The 22,151-nt window shown below is 46.1% G+C and overlaps 3 protein-coding genes across 16 annotated transcripts; 2 read left to right on the top strand and 1 right to left on the bottom strand.

Moving 5' to 3' along the window:
- Positions 1 to 282: 282 nt before the first annotated feature.
- LOC100840345 lies at positions 283 to 11,192 on the top strand. Its single transcript, XM_003576384.4, has 5 exons — positions 283 to 2,534; positions 3,148 to 3,817; positions 8,466 to 9,306; positions 9,573 to 10,092; positions 10,170 to 11,192. Exons 1-5 carry the CDS (start codon positions 1,141 to 1,143, stop codon positions 10,972 to 10,974), a joined length of 4,230 nt encoding a protein of 1,409 aa, XP_003576432.3. The 5' UTR covers positions 283 to 1,140; the 3' UTR covers positions 10,975 to 11,192.
- A 310-nt stretch (positions 11,193 to 11,502) lies between these two features.
- LOC100825151 (cytochrome B5-like protein) lies at positions 11,503 to 14,761 on the top strand. Of its 14 annotated transcripts, none has more exons than XM_014902878.2 (6): positions 11,503 to 12,403; positions 12,543 to 12,656; positions 12,742 to 12,779; positions 13,105 to 13,182; positions 13,297 to 13,396; positions 14,361 to 14,761. In XM_014902878.2, exons 1-6 carry the CDS (start codon positions 12,370 to 12,372, stop codon positions 14,390 to 14,392), a joined length of 396 nt encoding a protein of 131 aa, XP_014758364.1. In that variant the 5' UTR covers positions 11,503 to 12,369; the 3' UTR covers positions 14,393 to 14,761. The 14 variants fall into 14 exon arrangements, 6 of the variants coding, with proteins under 6 accessions (XP_014758364.1, XP_014758365.1, XP_014758367.1 ...); XM_014902881.2 differs by having other exon boundaries at positions 11,505 to 11,840; positions 12,548 to 12,656; XM_014902876.2 differs by having other exon boundaries at positions 11,505 to 12,403; positions 12,548 to 12,656.
- Positions 14,762 to 15,973: 1,212 nt separating this feature from the next.
- LOC100840042 (WRKY transcription factor 6) lies at positions 15,974 to 18,022 on the bottom strand. Its single transcript, XM_003576383.4, has 3 exons — positions 17,588 to 18,022; positions 17,335 to 17,469; positions 15,974 to 16,946 (listed from the first exon to the last, which is right to left on the bottom strand). The coding sequence occupies exons 1-3, from the start codon at positions 17,854 to 17,856 to the stop codon at positions 16,373 to 16,375; spliced, it is 978 nt and encodes a 325-aa protein (XP_003576431.1). The 5' UTR covers positions 17,857 to 18,022; the 3' UTR covers positions 15,974 to 16,372.
- Between the last annotated feature and the right edge of the window lie 4,129 nt (positions 18,023 to 22,151).

The raw sequence follows: 22,151 nt of genomic DNA, 5'->3' as shown, positions 1-22,151 counted from the left end.
AAGGCCTGCAAAGGCTGTAAGGGCAACAGACGGCATCACCACGGCGAGGCACTGCGGCCGAAAGCGATGGTCATGGACATGGAGGAGCGGCGGCGTTGGATGCTGACCGGTGAGGCCGCGGCGACTGCGTCGCACGCCCCTCGAAGTGGCAGCGAAGGAGACGCGCGCAGGTGTACCTCGCGCGATTGGCGCCGCCGGCCGTGATCCGTGCACGCGGCGGCTGGAGCCGGACGAGCTCCGCTCCGGCGGAAAACGCTTCGCTTCGCCGATGGCCAGGTGCGCTATGGACCTTTGGTCAACCACATGCCAAAGTTACCACGAACTCAAAAGGCAAATACTCCGTACATAATTTCGCTTCGAGGAGAATTAGATACTGAATCTCTCTTTCGTAGTGCTGGCCTGCTGGGGGATTCATAGATAAACTGCTGGTAGACAAATTAGCCCTTTTTGCTTAATCACTGAACTCGTAGAAAAGGATTGGTAAACCTATTAAAAACACAGCATTGTGCAAATTTGCACTAAAATCATGACAAGTATTTAGGAAATACCGAATAGGGCCTGAAAGTGACCTTGCTCACAACGGCTGGCCGGACTCCATCCAGCACTTGTTCTTCTTGAGACTAATTAAATGGTGTTTGAAGAAATATCCAAAAGCTGTGTCTAGTTTATTCTTCCGAGACCACTTACGTTTTGTATCTTAAAAAAGCTCTCTTCATTCATCAGGTTGTACAAAAAATTGACTGCAAATTAATAAGCCAGCAAATGTTTGCCCATGGGAAAACACGGTTAAGCACTAAAGCAACGAGATCCCCCAAATCTATTCACTGCATATCATAGCCCCATTTTGGTTCTGGCTCTGTCTGCTTGTACTGTTTGTATGGCTTTCTTGGGTGCTCAGCTCGTCAGCTGCATTGCACAATCAGGACACGAGTTTAATTTTTCGCTGGTTCCAAACCTGCCAAATGGACCTGGTGAACAATGTTGCGGCTTTGGATGCTTTGTACCCTGTCGAAATCAAGTGCTTGGCCGGCTGGAACTGTTGCAACACTGTGGAACGCCTTTGACTCCTTCTGTTCAGTTCTCCTACCAAATGTAATGTAACTCTCCTCCCACTCCCAGGCACCAACGGTAGCAGCAGCAATGAGTTATCATCACTTCGTAATCATGGTGCTTTGCATCTGTTGCTTCTTATTATCCATCCATGTCCCTCTCACTACCGCACTCTCCTTCAGCTTCAATTTCTCTGCTCCTGGCTCCTATTGTGCCCCGGATGCGGAGATTGCCTGCGCCGGCGACGCCTACTTCCACACCCCTGTCATGGAGCTGACCAAGAACGACATCAGTGAAGGTAACAACCGCAGCATCGGCCGTGTGTGGTACATGCAACCGGTGCCACTATGGGACAAGGCCACAGGTGAGGTGGCCAGCTTCAGCACTTCTTTCTCCTTCCAAATCAAGCCGGTCAATGCGGATTTTAGCGCCGATGGGATGGCCTTCTTCCTCGGACACTACCCATCAGGCATCCCTCCGGGGAGCTACGGTGCGAACCTTGGACTTTTCAATGGCAGCAACAACAAGAATGCGACGGGAAGCGATCGTATTGTAGCGGTCGAGTTCGACACCTACAAGAACACGGAATGGGAGGGGGATGACAACCACGTTGGAATCAATGTCAACTCCATTGTTTCGGTCGTGTCGACCTCACCTGATCAGAAACTTATACTAGGTAACACCATGACCGCTGAGATCAGCTACGACAACATCACAGAGAATTTTTCAGTTACTCTCTGGATGGAAGAAACCTCGTACAGGATCAACACAAGCATTGACATGAGAATATGCTTGCCTGAGGAGGTAGCCATTGGTTTCTCTGCAGCTACTGGTAGCTCCATTGAGGTACACAGGGTTCTCTCATGGTCATTCAACTCCACCCTAGAAGGGAAGGGTTCTTCGATAACGCTGCCAGGAGCAGCACCTTTACCGGCTGAAACTACGAGCTCGAAACTGCAAGCAAATGTACATGCTACAATAGCATCCTCAGTTGCAATATTATCTGTGTTGGTGTGTGCTGTCATGGGCTTTCTTTTGTGGAAGCGACGAGCATGGAAGAAAGCAACTGAAATCTCTGATGGCGAATTTGAAGATGGGATTGATAAGGCTGAATTTGATAAAGGAGGGTTTGGCCCTAGGAGGTATCATTACAGTGAGCTTGCCGCTGCGACGAACAACTTCGCAGAGGAGAGGAAGCTAGGGAGAGGAGGTTTCGGCCATGTTTACCAGGGTTGCCTGCGGATTAACGATGAGGATCACCATGTTGCTATAAAGAAGTTATCGCCTGAATCATCTGTTCAAGGGAGGAAGGAGTTTGAGGCTGAGGTTAAGATCATAAGCCGGCTCCGGCATCGGAACCTTGTCCAGTTAATTGGGTGGTGTGACAGTTGCAAGGGGCTCTTGATTGTTTATGAGCTCGTATCAGAAGGAAGTCTTGACAAGCATATATATAATAATTCCAGTCTGCTAAAATGGCCTGACAGGTACAAGGAACTAATTGGTTTCTTGCTGAATTTCTTATATACATGAATTCAACTTTAGGTCCAGTGATCAGTTTATAGGACTACTTGCTATAGACCTCATCATCAGATTACTTCGTATAGGCCCATATATACAAGCAGTTTGTAATTCGTGCCATTTGGCATCTTGAAAAGCAATGACACAATTAGATAAAGACCAGCACAATGTTATCTTTTTGATAGCTGTATTAGGAGATAGTTTTGCCCTCATAGTTAATGTAAAATTCATCAACCACCAGGCTATGAAGGTATAAGGACCCAATACCCACAATTACTCGGTCATTCTATGTCTTCCCCTCATTTTAAGCTGGACTAACATGCAGTATATCATATTGATCCATGGGCTGATTTTTAGGTAAACATTGTATTGCCGAGCCAGTAGAGGAACTGAAATTAAATTTGCCCTCTTCAGCAATGTTCAGCTATATTATTCGTCAGAATAAACAAAAAATAGATTTTGTATTTAGAATGCAAAATACATCTGAACTCACATTAAATGTTTCTTTGGGTGGGGTGCTATGCAGGCAGATAAATGCTTGACCCTTCCATTTTGCCAACACTAACATTTCACCAACAGGTACAATATCATCATTGGCCTTGGCTCTGCAGTGCGCTATCTCCATACAGAGTGGGAGCAGAGCATCGTGCACGGTGACATCAAGCCCAGCAACATCATGCTCGACTCATCCTACAACACCAAGCTGGGGGACTTTGGCCTGGCAAGGCTTGTGGACCACGGAGCCAATTCACAGACGACGAAAGTCGTGATGGGTACCGCCGGATACATTGACCCTGAGTTCGTCAACACTCGCAGGCCGAGCACCGAGTCGGACGTCTACAGCTTCGGCATCGTCCTCCTGGAGATGGTCTCTGGCCGGCACCCGGTGATTGAGTCAGAGGACAAGCTCTTCGTGCTGCTGAGATGGGTCTGGGACCTGCACGTCAAGAAGGCTACCATTGAAGCGGTGGACAAGAGGCTGAGGGGTGGTGATGAGATGGAGGAGCGGCAGATGGAGAGGGTGCTGGTCGTTGGGCTTTGGTGCGCGCACCCGGACCGGAGCGAGCGGCCGTCCATGGCGCAGGCGATGCATGTCCTGCAGTCTGAGGATGCCAAGCTGCCGCGGTTTGGGGCTCAGATGTACAGAGCTGAGCCTGTTCTTCCCATGGGATCAGAACATGGTTACACTGATCTGTCGGTGTGGGCGCCATCCACTGGCTCCATTGTGATTGGTTCTGATGCAGAGTATAACTGACTCTACTGTGAGATTCGGTTCTCATTTGCGAAGTTGTCGTTCTTGGTAGAATGGAAATTTCAAATTTGAATCAACATCCAACCTGGAAACGATCAGGTGCAGTTGAAAGATATGGTTTCTTTGTTTCACTGTGATTTACTAATTCACGTTTAGTTGCCAATTAATACTACGCTTCCGGTGTTAGTAAAAAACTTTGCCTGGAAAATTGATCAGCTTGTTCCAGATCTCAATTCTGTCTGAGATGTGATATCCCAAGCCGGTGCTAGGGTCGCCGCCGGTGGGTTTCACGGATTCGCTCGATACTGAGAGAAAGAGAGAGGCCATGTTTCTTCTTATGCATGATGTTGTGGAATTTCCGTGTATATGCGAATATGATAGTATATACTCCCTCCGTTCCTTAAAGATTGGCATATTACAAGCCTTTGACCACAAAGAAATCAACGTGGTATTTCTCCGATGCATTGGGGGGAGTATATTTCTGTGTGTTGAATCTTTCTTTCTCACGGTTCATTTCTGGGCTTGTCTGGGATTGTACAGTTATCCATTACTGCTTTGTGTTCCGTTCTTATATATATTGATGAACGTGCCAGTTCAGTTGGTTCTAGTTTGTTCTTCATGGTTTATATTTCTTCAGATTCTAAACAGAACATATATATCAGCTGCTGCTGGCTGTGCCATGGAATGGAAGCCGAAATGTCTGCTTGCAGGGACGGAATACGCCGAGCGTCGATCCACCGGAAAGAAACTGATCGCAGGGCGGTCATTGGTGCAACCATTCAGGAGGTTCACGATGAAAGATCAAGCTGGTTTGATGTTGCGAGCTGATTGCCCCAACGGCCCGGTACCTCTGGTGAGAGGAATCGGCTTTGCCCCCTAGTCGTACTGCTCAGGCTATCTGTGCAGTTATGGGTTTAGTAACTGTGCTACTCCAGTAAACCAAGACCTGTCGAAAAAAAAAAAACTGTTACCTCAGTCCTCAGGTGTGACCGTCCCTTTCAGTCCTCAGTTGTATCCGCAGGTCAGATTGTTGGATCATAATCAAGAAAAAGGTTAGAAACAAAAGAATCTGCCTGTTTACCAACTGCCATCGTCTCACATTATTGTGTAGTTTGAAATTGGAAAACGTATATTCTCATCATTCATGCAATTTGTGATTGATCCAGGTATATGATGTAACTCCGTATGTGGAGGAGCATCCAGGTGGTCATGCCATTCTAAACAATGCTGGCAGTGATTCAACGGAGGGATTTTTGGGTTTGTAACGTCTCATTTATACATATTACGTTACATCATTATATCGATTCCTTTCTTTAATCATGATTCATGATTTTGTTGCTGATTTACCATGTACTCTTTCCATTTCACAAAGGTTGGCGTATTTTGTTTCGTTAACACAAGGTTTTAACCAATGATAACTCTATTAGTATGTGTTTTACATATATGAAATTTATATCAATAGATTCGTTTTTAAAAGTTCTATTCAATATTCATGATTTTGTATCATTTATGTTACATATTAATAGTGTAATTCTTAGTCAAATCCTTGTTTTAACGAAACAAAATACACCAACTTTTGTGAAATGGAGGGAGTATCACCCAACTGTCTGGCTTTAACTTGCTGCTCCTTTTAAGGTTAAACTAACCAATAGATCCATTAGTAATCTTCTTGTCAGGTAGTAATTTTGTAATTTAAAGTGTTAGACTCATGGAACTTCTTAACCCATTACTTAGTTGACCAACTAACATTTATCAAAGGATATTTCGAGTTTTCCAATTACAAAAACTTGCAAAGGTGATCAGGCTCTCATTGTTTCTCTAAATGATTTGCTATTGCTGGCCCATTCCGAAGTTATGGTGCAGTGATTTTTTAGTTTTGGAACTGCTCACGAATTTTTTTTTACCACTGAAACTGTCTGTGTGCTGAACCTGAAAGCCATTCTTGGCCCATATCCTTGACACCATAGGACATGTGTTTTTGTTATCCAAAATAATACATAAAATATTTGCACGAATAAATTGACAATTTTGTGCACAGATGGATGCTCTAAAGGGCAACCTTTTAAACAACATTGATGTGTATTTTTCTTATCCTGACGGGGACGTTTATTATCCTAATAGTTTTGTCAGGGAGAGCTACTTCTGATTTTGCTATTAGTACTTCTGTTCTATTAATCACTTTCATTGTTTGGGCTGTTTCTATTTTCTAGCTTAGATAAATGTATTAACTCGACGCGCTTTCAGCCCACAACATGGCACTAGAGTCTTTGATAAATTATAATTTTAAACAACAACGTTTTGTTATCCTGATTTAACAGGGCTACATCTGATTTTACCATTAGTATTTTCTAGTATTCACTTTAACAGCCTTCGTACCTTCTGTTTTTTTTTCTGGCTGACGTAAATGTATTAACTCGACGCACTTTCAGACCCCAACATGGCACGAGAGTCTTCGGTATAATTGAGGATTTCTGCATTGGCAAATTGAGAGACTGATGATAAAGAGGAGGGCTTGTAGAAGATCCAAATGTGAACCCATGCGTTCTTCTGCAGTTTCCTGAAAATGACGCCAAGGAGTGAAACCGTGTTCTAATTGTGATGAGGACTGCTCCCAGGCCTCAGCTGTGTGGTTCTGATGCTATCTTTGACCTGGTGCTTTTACTGGTAGCAGTCTCTGGACCGTGGACTATTTATGTGTCCTGAATGTTTTCCTAGATTTATCTGAAGATATCTTGCCTTGGATTTATGGAACTTTCTGAGAGCGGACAACGAATTGTGCCAACTTCCATATGAATTTCAATCATGATGATGAAAAGGTTTGCTTGGTCAAGTTTTCCCATGGTCAGGTCTGAGAATTTCACACAGTTGGGCTTAAGGGGACACGTCTAAACTTTCATCTGGCTCATACTTCTGTTCATGAAGTAATAGTGACGCGCACAATAGCAAGAGGCATTCTATTGATAAATTTGGTCAGGTGTATCTGGGACATTGCACAAGACAAGAGAAGAGCGAAAGCCTAATGGTTGCTGATTATTGAGTTGGACGGTTACACCCTTACAGAAGCTCTCAATTCATCCCTAAAAGTAGTTATAGCATAGAGAATATCTCATCAATACAGAATCACAATTAACATAAAACACTTTCAATCATGTTCTTTTCATATTTAAACAACACTTTTAAACTATTTGCAGCGGAAACTATGAACAACATTCATAACTTCATATTTTTCGGAAGCATCATTTTGCACTTTACTATTTTCTAAAACAAACAACTCGTTGGTTCAATTTGAATAGGAGGAAAAATTAGACCAAAATTCGTGCAAAATCTGAACTTAAACAGTAAGTCTTTCGGCTGGCGCAGCCCCCGGCCCATGGCGCACGCTGCCCACGGCCTATTCTCTCTGGCCCGACGCCAGCCTGCTCTCGCGCTGGGCTGCCGCGCGCGGCCCACGGCCCAGCCAGCGCCCTCGCGGCCTGCTTTAGCGCACGCGGCCCGCGGCCCACGGCCCACGCCCGCGCCAGGTTCGATCTGAACCGTTCAGGGCGGCCCGCCGCCACTTTAGCCCGCTTAAAACGGGGTGGCTGGAACCCTAGGGTTTCGATTGAAACCCTAGCGCCTCCTTCCTCTCCTCTGGCGGCGGCGCCCGCGCCTTTCGGCCGCCCGCCGGCGACGGCGAGCCCGCCCCGGCGGCTTTTCTCCCCCAACCCCCTCTGTTCCTTGACGGCGCCCATGGCACTGTCAAAGATGGCGGCATCGCTGGCCTCTTGCCGGCGAGCGCGTGCACCCGGCGGTGCATGCGGCGTCGTCAAGGGGTCGGCGGTGGCGCCCTTTCCCAGTGACGCCAAGCAACGGCGACCGGCGGCGAGAACCTCGGCGGTGCCATCCTCGGGTAAGACTGTTAGGGTTAGGGTTAGTCTCTCTTTTTGCTTTTCTTCTGTTTTTTTCTTTTTTTTTCTATCCCGAGCAGATCTACAACTTTTAATTCGCTCTGATACCAATGTTAGTATCCTAGGAACATCTAGTGTAGATCAACCGGGGTAGGGATAGCTTTTCTGTGAATAACCTTGGTTCGGGATATAGATAGATAGAGAGAGAGAGAGGGGAGAGAGTACCTTCTCCTTGGCTAGAGGATCCCGGCGTGGTTGTCATGGTCGGCGTGGAGGGAGCGACTACCGGCGTCGGATGAAGCAGTGGCGGGGCTTCCCGTCGCTGTCTGCGCCTATCCTTTAGATCGGGTTATGTGTGTCGGTGGGGTGACGGCTACGCAGAGGAACCTCGTAGTGCGTGCCCGGCCCCCACCTCTTCATATAGCGTAGCGTGACAGGGGCTCGCCAACATATTGGGTTGGGCGACCCCGATCAGGGCGCATCAGATCTAAACCCGATGGGCCGTTGGGCCCACACGGATGGAAGATCACTCTAACATCAGACAATACCTAGCGCTTAAAGTGGCATTCGTGGAACGGGGAAGATCAGAAGGCCGATCAATTAAGAAAGCTTTGCCTGAACAGTTATCGACGACGAGAGTGGACTGTAGACGAGACCAGTGAGAAGACTAGTACGGCAGCTGGCTCATTATATATGTAGACATATAGCCTGGACATTAATTTAACACGTTCCTAACCAAGAGCTTGCCTTAATTTGCACACAAGGCCATGGAGATGAAGACATCGAGTTGCCTTCTCGGCCTCAGCTTCCCCTGCTTGCTCCTCCTGGTAATATTTCCCTGTGCCACCTCGCTTAGCTTCAACTACAACTTCTCCGGCGCCGACGCCGGTGTCCTCACAGACGCTGGCATCCTCAAGTACATGGAGGACTCTGCCGCCGCCACGGATCGGATCGAGCTGACGAACACCTCGAGGTCGTGGAGTACCGGGCGCGTAGCACACATGCAACCGGTGCGTCTCTGGGAGGACAAGAAGTACGTCGCCAGCTTCACCAGCAGCTTCACCTTCGCCATCGTCGAGTCCAGCGACGGCCGGCCGCGGGGCGATGGGATGGCGTTCTTCGTGGCGCCGTATACTACGAGCCCGCGGGAGATGCCGGTGGAGATGCCGCAGGACGCGAGGGGCGGGTTCCTGGCCCTGTTCAACAACCCCAACAACTCGGCCAACACTCTCCCGCGGACCGTCGCCGTGGAGTTGGACACCAACAGGAACGACGGTTGGGACCCTCCAAGTCCCATCATCGACCACATCGGCATCGACGTCAATGACATCAGGTCCATCAAGTACGAAAACCTTACGAGCGGGAGCTTGAACGGGATCATGTCGGCGTTGGTCAGGTACGATGCCAAAGCGGCCACGCTCTCCGCCACCCTGTGGTTCGTCGACCCACCGCGGCAGGGTCCTGTCACCGTCAGCGCCAACGTTGACCTGCGGGAGGCCGGTCTGCCGCAGGACGCGGCGGTCGGGTTCTCGGCGGCCACCGGGAATTCCAGCGAGCTGCACCAGATTCTTGCTTGGTCATTCGAGTCCACTATGACCGGTAAGTGGCTTCGGCCTGTGCTTAGCTTGTTTAATTTTGCCGTTTGATTGACTTGAACTGCTGTCAAATACGGCGGGAACGGCGGTTGCCCTTGCAGCGCGAATCCCCTGATATCGCTTTGGTGACATGTATCACACACATATATATTTTCCTGGGGAGAAAATCTGTATCGATCTGTTATCGTTCCATCACAAATTCTTTTTTTTTTTGCGACAATCTACTGAGTGGATAAAATTTACTAATTAACTTGATGTGTTTATGGACAGACACAACGACCAAAAACATAGGTCTCGTAGCCGGGCTAGTATCCGGTGGTGTCTTCATATTGCTCGCAATAGCCGCATGGGTCGGCTACCTCCAATATCATAAAAGGAAGGGCATGCAATTAGAAGATGCAGAGATCCACCTTGACCAAGACATGGACGAGGAGTTCGAGATGTGCGGCCCTCGAAAATTTAGTTACACCGAGCTCTCACAGGCGACACAGGGATTCTCCGAAAAGGAGAAGCTGGGCGGGGGCGGGTTCGGAGCAGTCTACCGAGGGTTCTTGCAAGAGCAGGTGCTCCATGTGGCCATCAAGAAGGTCTCCGAGACGTCGCGCCAAGGAAGGAGAGAGTACATCGCAGAGGTGACCATCATCGGAAGGCTGAGGCATCGCAATCTCGTCAACCTTGTCGGGTGGTGCCATAAATCAGATGAGTTCCTGCTCGTCTACGAGTTGATGGAGAACCGCAGCCTTGACGTCCATCTCTACAATTCCAAACAAGTCCTAGCATGGCCAACCAGGTATCCATTATTCAGCAATTAAACAGAAATTGTTTTTACAGATCAGGCCTAATATATACTACTCGATCGTGTGCTAGGTACAAGATCATTCTCGGCATGGGCTCTGCTCTGTTTTACCTCCACCAGGAATGCGAGCAGTGTGTCTTGCACAGGGACATCAAGCCGAGCAACGTGATGCTGGATTCATCTTTCAACGCCAAGCTAGGAGACTTCGGGCTCGCAAGGCTCGTCGATCACAGCCGCGGTGGGTTCACAACGGCGCAGGTTGCCGGCACCAGGGGCTACATGGATCCGGAGTACGTGTACAGCGGAAGGGCCACCACCGAGTCAGATGTCTACAGCTTTGGGGTCGTCCTGCTGGAGATCGCTTGTGGTCGTAGGCCCGTCATCGAGCACAGGGACGAGAGCAAGGTCGTGCTCGTGGATTGGGTCTGGGCGCTCCACGGGCGAAAGATGCTCTTGGACGCGGTGGATGCACGGCTCGACGGCGGCTTCGACGCGCAAGAGATGGAGCGGGTGCTGGTGGTGGGCCTTTGGTGCGTGCACCCAGACTACGGCTTCCGGCCGTCCATTCGACAAGCCCTGAACGTGCTCCGGTGCGAGGCGCAGCTTCCGGACCTGCCACCGGAGATGCCTGTGGCGACATACGCGCGGCCACACGCAGTGCACGGATGGAGCTCCTACATGTCGTCGTCAACTGGGGCTGGGAGTAGCGCCACCACAGGGGGGCGTTCGTCCAAAAGTGACCAGATGATAGGTTCGGCGAAGAGCCATTCTTTCGCTACTGCTGCCGACACCGGGGGTGCTACAAGGCCGAGTGCAGCCGCGGCGGATCAGAACGACGCCACTAGCTCTACTGGAGAACATTCGGGCAATGGCTGAGCATTTCGGGTCCACGCATTAATTCTTCTTAGCACGATGTCTTGTTTTCATGTTAGTCAATGCGTACTGTTTAGTTGCTAGTATATTTCTGTGTGTTGAATCTTTTTCTTTTCTTTCTATCGGTTCATTTCTGGCATTGTCCGAGTTATATGTGATTGTACAATTATCCATTACTGCGTTTTGTTCCCTTCTTATATATTGATGAACGTGCCGGTTCAGTTGGTTCTAGTTTGCACTTCGTTGGTTCATTTCTTCAGATTCTAAGCAGAACATATCAGCTGCTGCTGGCTGTGCCATGGAAGCCGAAATGTTTGCTTGCAGGGACGGGATACGTCGAGCGTCGATCCACCGGAAACTGATTGCAGGGCGGTCATCGAGGCGGTGCAACCATATATGCAGGGTGTTCACAATCAAAGATCAAGTATCCCAGAAAAGAAAAGAAAAAAACAATGAAAGATCAAAAGTTGGTTTGGTGTTGTGGTTGAACTAAGAAGTCTGTCCTTCTGATAATGCTGGTACCTCTGGTTGGAGAGGAGGCTCGCTGCTCAGGCTATTTGTGCAGTTACGGTTTAACTATGCTACTACCAAACCAAGACCTGTTACCTCAGGTCTGATCCCGTTCAGTCTTTGCCGTCTCGGTTTACTTTGAGCGAAGATAGCTTGGACAAATCCCGCTCCACTTTCTGCCGTTCCTTTCTGTTTTCCTCACCTGCGCGCGTCTCTCGATCCTGCCCGTCGCTCCCCGATCTTCAACCCCTCCGCCTCTGACGCGCGTGGCTGCCATCGTCCTCCAGTTCATTCTCATCGCGATATCTCATCCGTGCTGTCTCCACTCCGTCCACAGTATTTGGGCATTAGGGTTTGAGGTATGAGATTTGGGCATTTAGGGTCGAGGTATGAGGTTGTTTGCATCCAGGGATTAGTTAAATCCCACTGACCTTCGCAATTTCTGGATGTGCCGGTGCACACCCACCCAGCACACCATCTAGATCCGCCCTCTAGAACAATCTAGGCTGCGGCAACTATGCAATGTCGATTAATTTTCTTGTGTTTTCTCGGAGTTTAGTGAACTGTGGACACAGTGACAGTGTGTCAGTGAGCTTCAGTTCCGGAATCCAAAGGATCGTGCTGGAGAGCGACTCCCAGGTGCTAACCAAGATGTGGCAGGAAGATAACTTCTCTCGTTCCCAAGTGGCTTCAATTCTTGGTGAAATCAAGGAGATTTGTAGGGTTTTTACTTGTTTTTCGCAATCTGTCCACAGAACTGCTAATGTAGCAGCTCATTTGTGTGCAAAACATGGGGCTAATGCTAAACAGGGGACCTCGCTGGCTGAGCTCCTTCCCAAGCTATATCTGTAACTGTCTGCATCATGACCGTAATCCTACTGAATTGGAATGGAAGATCTCCTTTATCCAAAAAAGAGACTCAGTGAGCCAGTAACCCTGTAACTCATTAGATTTACTATAAAAATTGTAAAGATTGAGATCTTTGTATTATTTCTCCCAGTCATCGTTATCATGTCTGCTGCCTGTAATTATTGCTCACTGAAACCAATTTTGTTTTGCAGTGCAGACCACTAGTTCCTGGTGTGCACGCGCAATGGAAATTATCATCGTTATCTCACTTCTTTTGCTCCTTGTGCTGGGGACACTCTTTGTTATCCCACGATCCAACATCAAAGGTAAAAAAGGGTGTGACACTCTAATCTTAAGCGAAGTCTATTAAAATTTATTGGAACTGACTGCTGAGTAAATGTCGTAATGCAGGTAAAGGAAAGGAAACACATTCAGGGGGGGTTGAAACGGTGCATTTCATCCTCCATAATGTCCATATTTCAATAGTGTAGTTTTCTCTAATGCACCAAAGTATACTTTTAACGAGCACTTTTTCTTGAACAATCCCATGATGATTTAGAGTAAATTCTTTACTTTTGATAATTTAAGGACAAGATTGTTCCAGCTTAATCCAAAATGTGCTTATTTAACATACAATTTTGTTAAGAAAACATACTATTTTTATGTTTAGCAGATGTCTGATGCTTTAGAGTGGTGATCAAAAGACAGGATTGTTCAGGTTAATCCAAAATTCGAGGCCAACTCATTATGTGCTTACTGCTGCTTCAAATTCAGACATCTAGGAGCTATTCAAAGAAAGAGGTATCAACTCACAACACAAGAAAAGATTGTTGGATCATAATCAAGAAAAAGGTTAGAAACAAAAGAATCTGCCTGTTTACCAACTGCCATCGTCTCACATTATTGAGTAGTTTGAAATTGGAAAACGTATATTCTCATCATTCATCCTATTTGTGATTGATCCAGGTATATGATGTAACTCCATATGTGGAGGAGCATCCAGGTGGTAATGCCATTCTAAACAATGCTGGCAGAGTGGCAGTAATTCAACAGAGGGATTTTTTGGGTTTGTAACGTCTCATTTATACATATTACATCATTATGTCAATACTTTTCTAGTAAGTTTTCTTTAACCATGATTCATGATTGTGTTGCTGATTTACCATGTATCACCCGACTGTCCGGCTTTAACTTGCTGCTCCTTTTAAGGTTAAACTAACCAACAGATCCATTAGTAATCTTCTTGTCAGGTAGTAATTCTGTAATTTAAAGTGTTAGACTCATGGAACTTCTTAACCCATTTTAAATTTTGAATGGACATTGCATTACTTAGTTAACCAACTAACATTTATCAAAGGATATTTCGAGTTTTCCAATTACAACAACTTGCAAAGGTGATCAGGCTCTCATTGTTTCTCTAAATGATTTGCTATTGCTGGCCCATTCCGAAGTTATGGTGCAGTGATTTTTTAGTTTTGGAACTGCTCACGAATTTTTTTTTTACCACTGTAACTGTCTGTGTGCTGAACCTGAAAGCCATTCTTGGCCCATATCCTTGACACCGTAGGACATGTGTTTCTGTTATCCAAAATAATACATAAAATATTTGCATGAATAAATTGACAATTTTGTGCACAGATGGATGCTCTAAAGGGCAACCTTTTAAACAACATTGATGTGTATTTTTCTTATCCTGACGGGGACGTTTATTATCCTAATAGTTTTGTCAGGGAGAGCTACTTCTGATTTTGCTATTAGTACTTCTGTTCTATTAATCACTTTCATTGTTTGGGCTGTTTCTATTTTCTAGCTTAGATAAATGTATTAACTCGACGCGCTTTCAGCCCACAACATGGCACTAGAGTCTTTGATAAATTATAATTTTAAACAACAACGTTTTGCTATCCTGATTTAACAGGGCTACATCTGATTTTACCATTAGTATTTTCTAGTATTCACTTTAACAGCCTTTGTACATTCTGTTTTTTTTTTCTGGCTGAAGTAAATGTATTAACACGACGCACTTTCAGACCCCAACATGGCACGAGAGTCTTCGGTATAATTGAGGATTTCTGCATTGGCAAATTGAGAGACTGATGATAAAGAGGAGGGCTTGTAGAAGATCCAAATGTGAACCCATGCGTTCTTCTGCAGTTTCCTGAAAATGACGCCAAGGAGTGAAACCGTGTTCTAATTGTGATGAGGACTGCTCCCAGGCCTCAGCTGTGTGGTTTTGATGCTATCTTTGACCTGGTGCTTTTACTGGTAGCAGTGTCTGGACCGTGGACTATTTATGTGTCCTGAATGTTTTCCTAGAATTATCTGAAGATATCTTGCCTTAGATTTATGGAACTTTCTGAGAGCGGACAACGAATTGTGCCAACTTCCTTCTGAATTTCAATCATGATGATGAAAAGGTTTACTTGGTCAAGTTTTCCCATGGTCAGGTCTGAGAATTTCACACAGTTGGGCTTAAGGGGACACGTCTAAACTTTCATCTGGCTCATACTTCTGTTCATGAAGTAATAGTGACGCGCACAATAGCAAGAGGCATTCTTTTGATAAATTTGGTCAGGTGTATCTGGGACATTGCACAAGACAAAAGGGAAAGCCTTATGGTTGCTGATTATTGAGTTGGACGGTTGGACCCCTAGAAGCTCTCAATTCATCCCTAAAAGTAGTTAAAGCATAGAGAATATCTCATCAATAATAACAACTGAACAAGTTGGCACTTAGACATAATATGCTAGTCTGAGATGCCAGAGCACACAGCGGAGCTTTTTCTTAAGTAAGAAGGCTATCTTCAATCAACTGAATAATTGTTACTAATGTTTTGGTACGCGCGCTTATTATCCTAGAATTACTATTTCTTGCTCGCTTTATTATTAGAGTAAAATACACCACTAGTTCACGAACTCGGCAAAAATGAGCACTTTGATCCACGAACTCAGAAAACGCACACTTAAATCCCTAAACCGGGACTATTGTGTCACTTCAGTTCAAAAACAATTCGGCGAGGTTTAAACACGTCATGTGGCTGCCACGCCGGCCTCGGCCAGGACCTCGGGCTGCTACCCGATTTTCTTAGTTTTTTTTGGCAAAATCATCATGTCCGAGCCGCCCGCGAGGGGCAAGACGGCTGCGCCCAGACAGGGATCCTGGGGCCTTGAGAACCATGCCGTTGCCTTCGCCGTCTCACCTAAATTTTCTATCAAGTCCACAACGCTCAATTTTGACGAAAGGACGACGGTGAAGGGGTCGCTGAAGCCGACATGGCGGCCATGCGACGTGTTTAATCCTCGCCGAACCGTTTTTTTGACTAAAGTGACACTGATGTCCCAGTTTAGAGGTTTAAGTGTGTTTGTTTTGAGTTTGTGGACCAAAGTGTTTATTTTTGCCGAGTTCATGAACTAGTGGTGTATTTTACTCTTATTATTATCCAAGATTGTTTGGGTTCTGTTCCTTTTGGTTCTTTCTTGTGGCCCAGTTTTTGTTTTGTTTGGCTTTATCTGGTGGCAAGTACCACCGGTGATTCATAATGTTGCGCCTTCTTCTTATAACACACATGACATGCATTTAGATTTTAGGTGCGTGTCCAAGTGAAAGAATATTAAGCTAATGATGTCCAAGAGACCAAGAGAAAGATATAAATTTTTCTAGAATACAACCAAGAGAAAGAATATTAAGCTAGTGATATCCAAGAGAAAGATATACTACGGAGTACTAGGAATTCAAAACATCGATCACATGATCTTATTTTTCTGACAGAAATCAATAATACAATGCAACACTCTGGTGGGCAAAAGAAAGAAAGAAGAAGAAGAAAAAAAGGAATGAAGGAGGCAGTGATTAATCTCATCTCCTAAAGATTAGGCCTGCACTGGGCCAGGAAGAACAACTCGGTTGTTGTTCTTCCCTCCTCTGCCTCTGGACAAAAGCCAGAGCCCGATCAGAGGGTGGTGGTTACCTTAACTGCTTCGCTAAAATCTCTAGTGCTCATCATCAGCTCGAAATGTTCCTCTTCTTCGGGCGTTCCCCTTAATCACGCGAAGAAGCTAGAAACGTCGAAGTCGTCGAGCCCGAACCCATCGAATTCGTCGATCGAGAAGGCGGCGGCAGGCTCCGCCGAGGCCACGAGCGCGAGCGCGGACACCATCTTGTCCATCTCGGACTGCGCCCGGAACGGGGCGGCCATGGCGAGGTGGCTGGAGCCGCCCGAGGTCGCCGGCGAGAGCTCGACGGACACGCCCCGCCCGAAGCAGCAGTCGTCCGGCGTCGACGGCGCGGAGAACTTGCTGTAGCGCTCTTGCGGCGGCGGTGGCGCGGGCGAGGAGAAGGAGAAGGGCGTGGTGGTGGTGGTGCTCCAGCTCTGGGGCCCCGCCATGGCCGCGAGCCCCTCGGTCTCCACCGTCAGGCTCTGCAGAAGCCTCAGCGCCTCCTCCGGGTTCTGCGGCTCCTCCGGCTGCGCCTTATTGGCCCCCGCCGTCTTGTGGAGAAGGCAGGTGTGGTCGCCGTGGTAGATGACGTCGAAGAGCGTGGGGTCCTCGTCGGAGCGCTGCACCTGCTTCGTCGCCGCGCATCCCAGGGTCTTGCGGTGCGTGCAGCGGTAGTATCCCCTGCAATGTCGCACAGTTCAAGGTCAGCGATGATTGTGAAATCAGAAATGACACGTGCAGTTCTGAAGAACTCTGGTTTATTTTATTTTTCCAGAAAAAGTTTGTGATTGTGAAATCAGCGCAACATCTGCTCAAAGTAGCAGAGCATCGGTCATCTATCCAATTGGAACAATTCCCAATCAGAGGTGCTCTGCGCTGTTCCAATCTGACATGTGGATGGATGCAAAAACATTTGGGAAAAGGCTGCAAGCAAGCAGCCACAGTTTCCGAATTCGAGAGCAGAGATCTCAATGATTTCGTTTTGCCACTTGTAAAAAAGACATGTGCGATTCGTGCTCTGGTACAGATAACCTTTCGCTGAAATGTGGCAAAAAGGTAAACTACCAACCTTGGGTGCTTGGCTCCAAGAATCTCCTTCTGGCCGTACTTCCTCCAGCTGTGGCCGTCATCCCCCACTGGGGTATCGGCTCCTTCTCCCGACGGGATCACCCTGACCTGCTGCTTCCGTCTCTCCATCGTCTTCCTGCAAATCCAACAACAGCAAAAAGGCCGCTCAATAATCCAGAACTAAAGATCCAAAACACGCCTGGCTGATGAACCGTATCAGGCTAAAAAACGTAAAAAACCAAAGTGCTATTCACCTCTTCTTGTTGGGCTTGAAAGTCATGTCGGAGACGCCTTTGAGAGGGCTGGGCGTCGGCGAGTCGAGGCCGGCGGAGCGCTTGCCGAAGTGCCCGGACTTGATCATGCCGATGGACCTCTCGGTGACGCTAAAGATCTGCGCGGCCAGGCGCTTGCAGAGTTCCGGGGAGCCTCCCAGGTTCACGTCCAGCTGCTTCACCAGCTCCTTGATGAGGCTCAGCTCCGTCACCACCAGCCGGCTCCCTCCATTGCTATCCACGCACTCCATGCTCTCTCTTCTCTAATTTCCTGCCGCTACAGAATTTCTCCGTGAATTTTCTCTTCAAACAGCTGTGTGTGTGTGTGTGTGGAAGAGGCAAGCAGAATGGGGATGGTGATCGGAGTGAGTTGAGGCGAGATGGTGAGTGAAGCCAAGGGGCGAGGCCTTATATAACGAACGGGTGGGGGGAGGGAACCGCGTCTCCGGGTTAAGGTGAGAGAAGAAGAAGAAGAAGAACAGGATTCGGACCGGTGAGCTTAGTAGAGTGATTTGATTGGCCCAATCCCATGCCTATGCCGGACCGGGGTAGGATTAATGGCTGCAAAGACTGTTTAGCAAAGCAAAGGGGCCCTGCATGCAGGAACCTTCAGCTCGGACACTGAAGTTTTCTCCACCAACCAACTTCACCGTTGCTGCTAAAATGTGGTTAAACAGTTTTACTAATTACAATTATTCTAAAAGTTTGAAAACCTATTTGAAATTCTCGATCATATGGGGACAAAAGTTATTGCCCATAAGACGGCAAATGTTATAGATTCCTCCTAATAAAGTTCATGTGAATATATACACCGCGTAAAAAAACCTGAACTTTATCTAAAGGGCCCCCAAATAAGCCATGTGACTGTACAAGGACACGTATGCTTGCCCCTGCCACTGCTATCTTTGTTTCCAGGCCATATCTATAGAAAATCTTGATAGGTACCCCCGCCCGCTGAAGGCTGATCGAAAGGCAAATGACGTTGCAGTGGGTTGTCTTCCAAGCATCGCACTCACGCCTGTTTGGTGATAGCGTTTTCGTCCTTGTAGCTAGCTAGGTTGCGATTTTAACGTAAGACCGTAAGGGAATGGCCAGCAACTTATTTAGTATGAAAATTGGTGACTCATTTTATCTTTCTTTGGCATGTCTCTTTTACATCTGCACTTTTCTACTCTGAGTAAATTATTCGAGTATTAAGAAGTAGAATGGTATTTGGCCTCAACAGACACACAGGTAAATGCATGAAATATGTCCTACTACCATGTGTAAACAGGGTCTTACTAATAAGGTTATTTCTTATGACTTGTGGGACAACGTCCCTCCAGTGCACTGATCAATGCTGATACCAAAACCTGTATATATTACTGGTCTGATATTCTATGCTGGTTATCTGTTGGTGTGTTAATCAGAGAATGATGCTTTATGTATTTATATGGAGTACTAGTACTAAGCTTGAATACAACTATGTGTACTAGGCTGGTCGAACATACTAATCAGCGAGGAGTCATTAGCCCACTATCACACGGACCCTGGAATCTTAGACCGGGCAGGGGGGGCAAAGAGATGGGGAATTTTTAAGGTCAGTTGCCCCTGATGCTGGCTGACCAATTCAACCTTGCCCCTTTGCATGCCTGAACAGGAACCACATTAGCAGCTGCTCCTGCAATCATCGATCCAATGGATCTATTTATATATCTGTACAAACTATAAGCTACTACGGGAAGAACAAATATTGTAAAATCCCAAGTTGTCGTTTAGCCATAGATACATGTGTCTGCACTTCTTTCTCAACTGTTTATATATTCATATGTTGCTGTTGATAGTTGATACCGTAATCTTCAACAATCTACATAGCCCAGTTTGTCATGTGCGTTTCAAGCATTTCTTCCGCCGTTATTCGTGTCCGATCCATTGAGCTAATATGCTTTAAAGTATAATGAATTAATTAATTAATCTGGCCTTTTCTTCTGTACGTCTTCAAACAGAATGTACTAATATGCTACTGGAAATTAATAGAGCTGTACGTACGTGGATCTTCGACTGATGAGAGAAAGTTAATCAATTCAGTTTTTGTGTCCTTGACATGCTCTGCTCGCTTTGCGCTCACGGAAAAGGCTTATCGTCTTGCGTGGTAAAGCGGAGCCTGTTTCTAGAGGGATTAAAAATTTAGTGGGGTTTCGTTGATTTTGTGGGAGAAGTCAGAGGTTCTATTTTGGGCGTGCATTGGCGAAGCAACGTGGAAGCTGACCAGGTGCAGGAATCTTCAAGCCCTCTCCGCGTTAACAGCACTATGACCTCAGCAGCTGGGGGACCACTGACGTAGGAGAGAGAAAGCCAGTGCCGATCCATCCGTATCTTTCGTGCCCAGATACTTAACTCCTCTCTGTGTGTGTTTATTTGACAGTCAAGTGGCCAAGTTCGTAATATTACTTGGATCCTATTTGGATCATCCCCAGGAACGTGTAAATTTAGTTTAGTGGCAATGGAACACTTATATATACTATATAGATTATTGTTTTGAGGATTTCATATGCTTTACAAAATGACGTTCAGTTTCATATGCTTTACACACATATCAGCTGAAAATCTAGATTCAGTGGAAACTTGAAAACTCTCAATATTGAACATTGGATCTCATAGATGGATCAGATTAAAGGTGGGGAACCTCTAATCACTTAACACGTTTTATAAAGCCACCCCACATGATTAAAGGTCTAGGTTTTTTTTTATAAAATGCGCTTAAGTGATTATATATTCCACCTTTTATCTCATCCATTTATTTAGGATGTAATGATTAGGGTAAAAAGTTTTCAAGTTTTCGATGGATAGATGTTTTCACCTGATATTTTCCCCTCTATCATATTGACTGAAGCGGACCGCAATTCTCTTAACTATTGGCTGCGCACTAGACCTTGCAGGATTAATATATCGGATTCTATAAGACGTCCTAAGCATTCAGAAGTTAACGTACCTCCGAGAAATACCGCAGTTTTGTCAATCTTGTAGCTTGAGCTAATTAACCGGAACCATGCATAATTCTGTTGGAACAATACATGCTAAGCGATAAGAGTGAAATATATTTGAAACATAGTACCTACTGTTGGTAGCAAGGCATTGAGATCGAGGCATCCATCCCCTAGCTGATAGGTGGACAATATTTTCCTAGAAACAAATATTGGCAACCGCATGAGAAGCAGAAGACCAGGAGGGGGGAGGAAAAGGATAAAAGCTCAACACAAACCACATGTGCTGCACATAAACAAAAAAAAAGTGATATGAAACCATGTTGGTTTCTCAGTTCGACAAGGACAGAGTGTCGTGCTTGATGGGTGGGTGGAGCAACTGCCAAAACACAATTAGTAGTTCCTATATTTATCCCCAGTCACTGAAAGGTGCGCGTACTTGTTACATCAACGCGGTCTTTTTTGTTCTTTTGTACACTTGTTATACTTAATTATACTACCCTCGCAAAGCAGACACCGTTCTCATTAATTTGCTGGGCGCTCCAGCATAACTACCTGGGACATCCATCAGTGAAGCCAAATATTTAATGTACTGATCGATCTTTCCTTTTTCTCCCTCCTAAAGCAGTGGGTAATTGTTATGCAAAACTACTAGCACTTCTCATATAGCGCACTTGCCTCTTTCAATTTACAACGGCTTAGTTTACGCTTGCTGACTGTATTATACTAAACTTCTTTTATAATTTTTTGTTAGAAAATATACGTGCAAGCAGAGAAAGTTAATTAGTTAGTCAAACAAAAACTAGACAGAAATTGTTTCACATACAAGATTATATATAAGGATGCACCGCAATACGTACCAAATTAAATGCAACCTAAATGGCAAGACCACTTGACAGGTTCGGCTTTAATGAAACATCACATAACATGCATGCATACAAGTGGAAATAAGGTAGGAAACGATACGGTTCCACCACTATTTCTTGTCTTTTCCTTCCAAATTGACGACCTATATATTTATTTTGGCCTAGGTCGAACAGCCAAATAGTGTGTCGACGGTCTTGCATGTCATTGGAAAGTCACACGAGAATGGCTTACGGAAGGCGGAACTATGTGATCCGGAATCTAACAAGAGCAAGAGTTGGCGAGAGATTTTACCCAGTTGTTCGGCCCCTCGAGATTGAGGTAATTAAAGACCTACGTCCTGCTTGCGATTGTTATTATTGTGTATGCTAACGATTACAAAGATTATTCTCTCATTTCTTGGTACCGCTACTCAGCCTTATATACACAGGCGATATAACCTAATCTGAGTCGGATAAGAGACGGAATCTTAACACAAGTCAGCTATGTTTTCCTTGTTAGGGATTACTTGCGATACTCCACCCCAAATTTGTTCGATCTTCTCTAAGCCGGCCCAGCTGTCCTCATCCGGGCCACGAGCCTGCCTAGTCTTTCGCGGCCTATTCCTTCTTCGTGGCCCTACCCGTTTGGGTATTCCCTCGTCAGGTCTAGCCAGGAAATATTAGGTTATATAAGTTCCAAGAGATACGCTAATTAAACTTGGGCATGTATGAATTAAG

This window comes from Brachypodium distachyon, chromosome 4, assembly GCF_000005505.3.
Source record: "Brachypodium distachyon strain Bd21 chromosome 4, Brachypodium_distachyon_v3.0, whole genome shotgun sequence".
Lineage (NCBI taxonomy): Eukaryota > Viridiplantae > Streptophyta > Magnoliopsida > Poales > Poaceae > Brachypodium > Brachypodium distachyon.
This window is presented reverse-complemented; position numbering and strand designations above follow the sequence as displayed.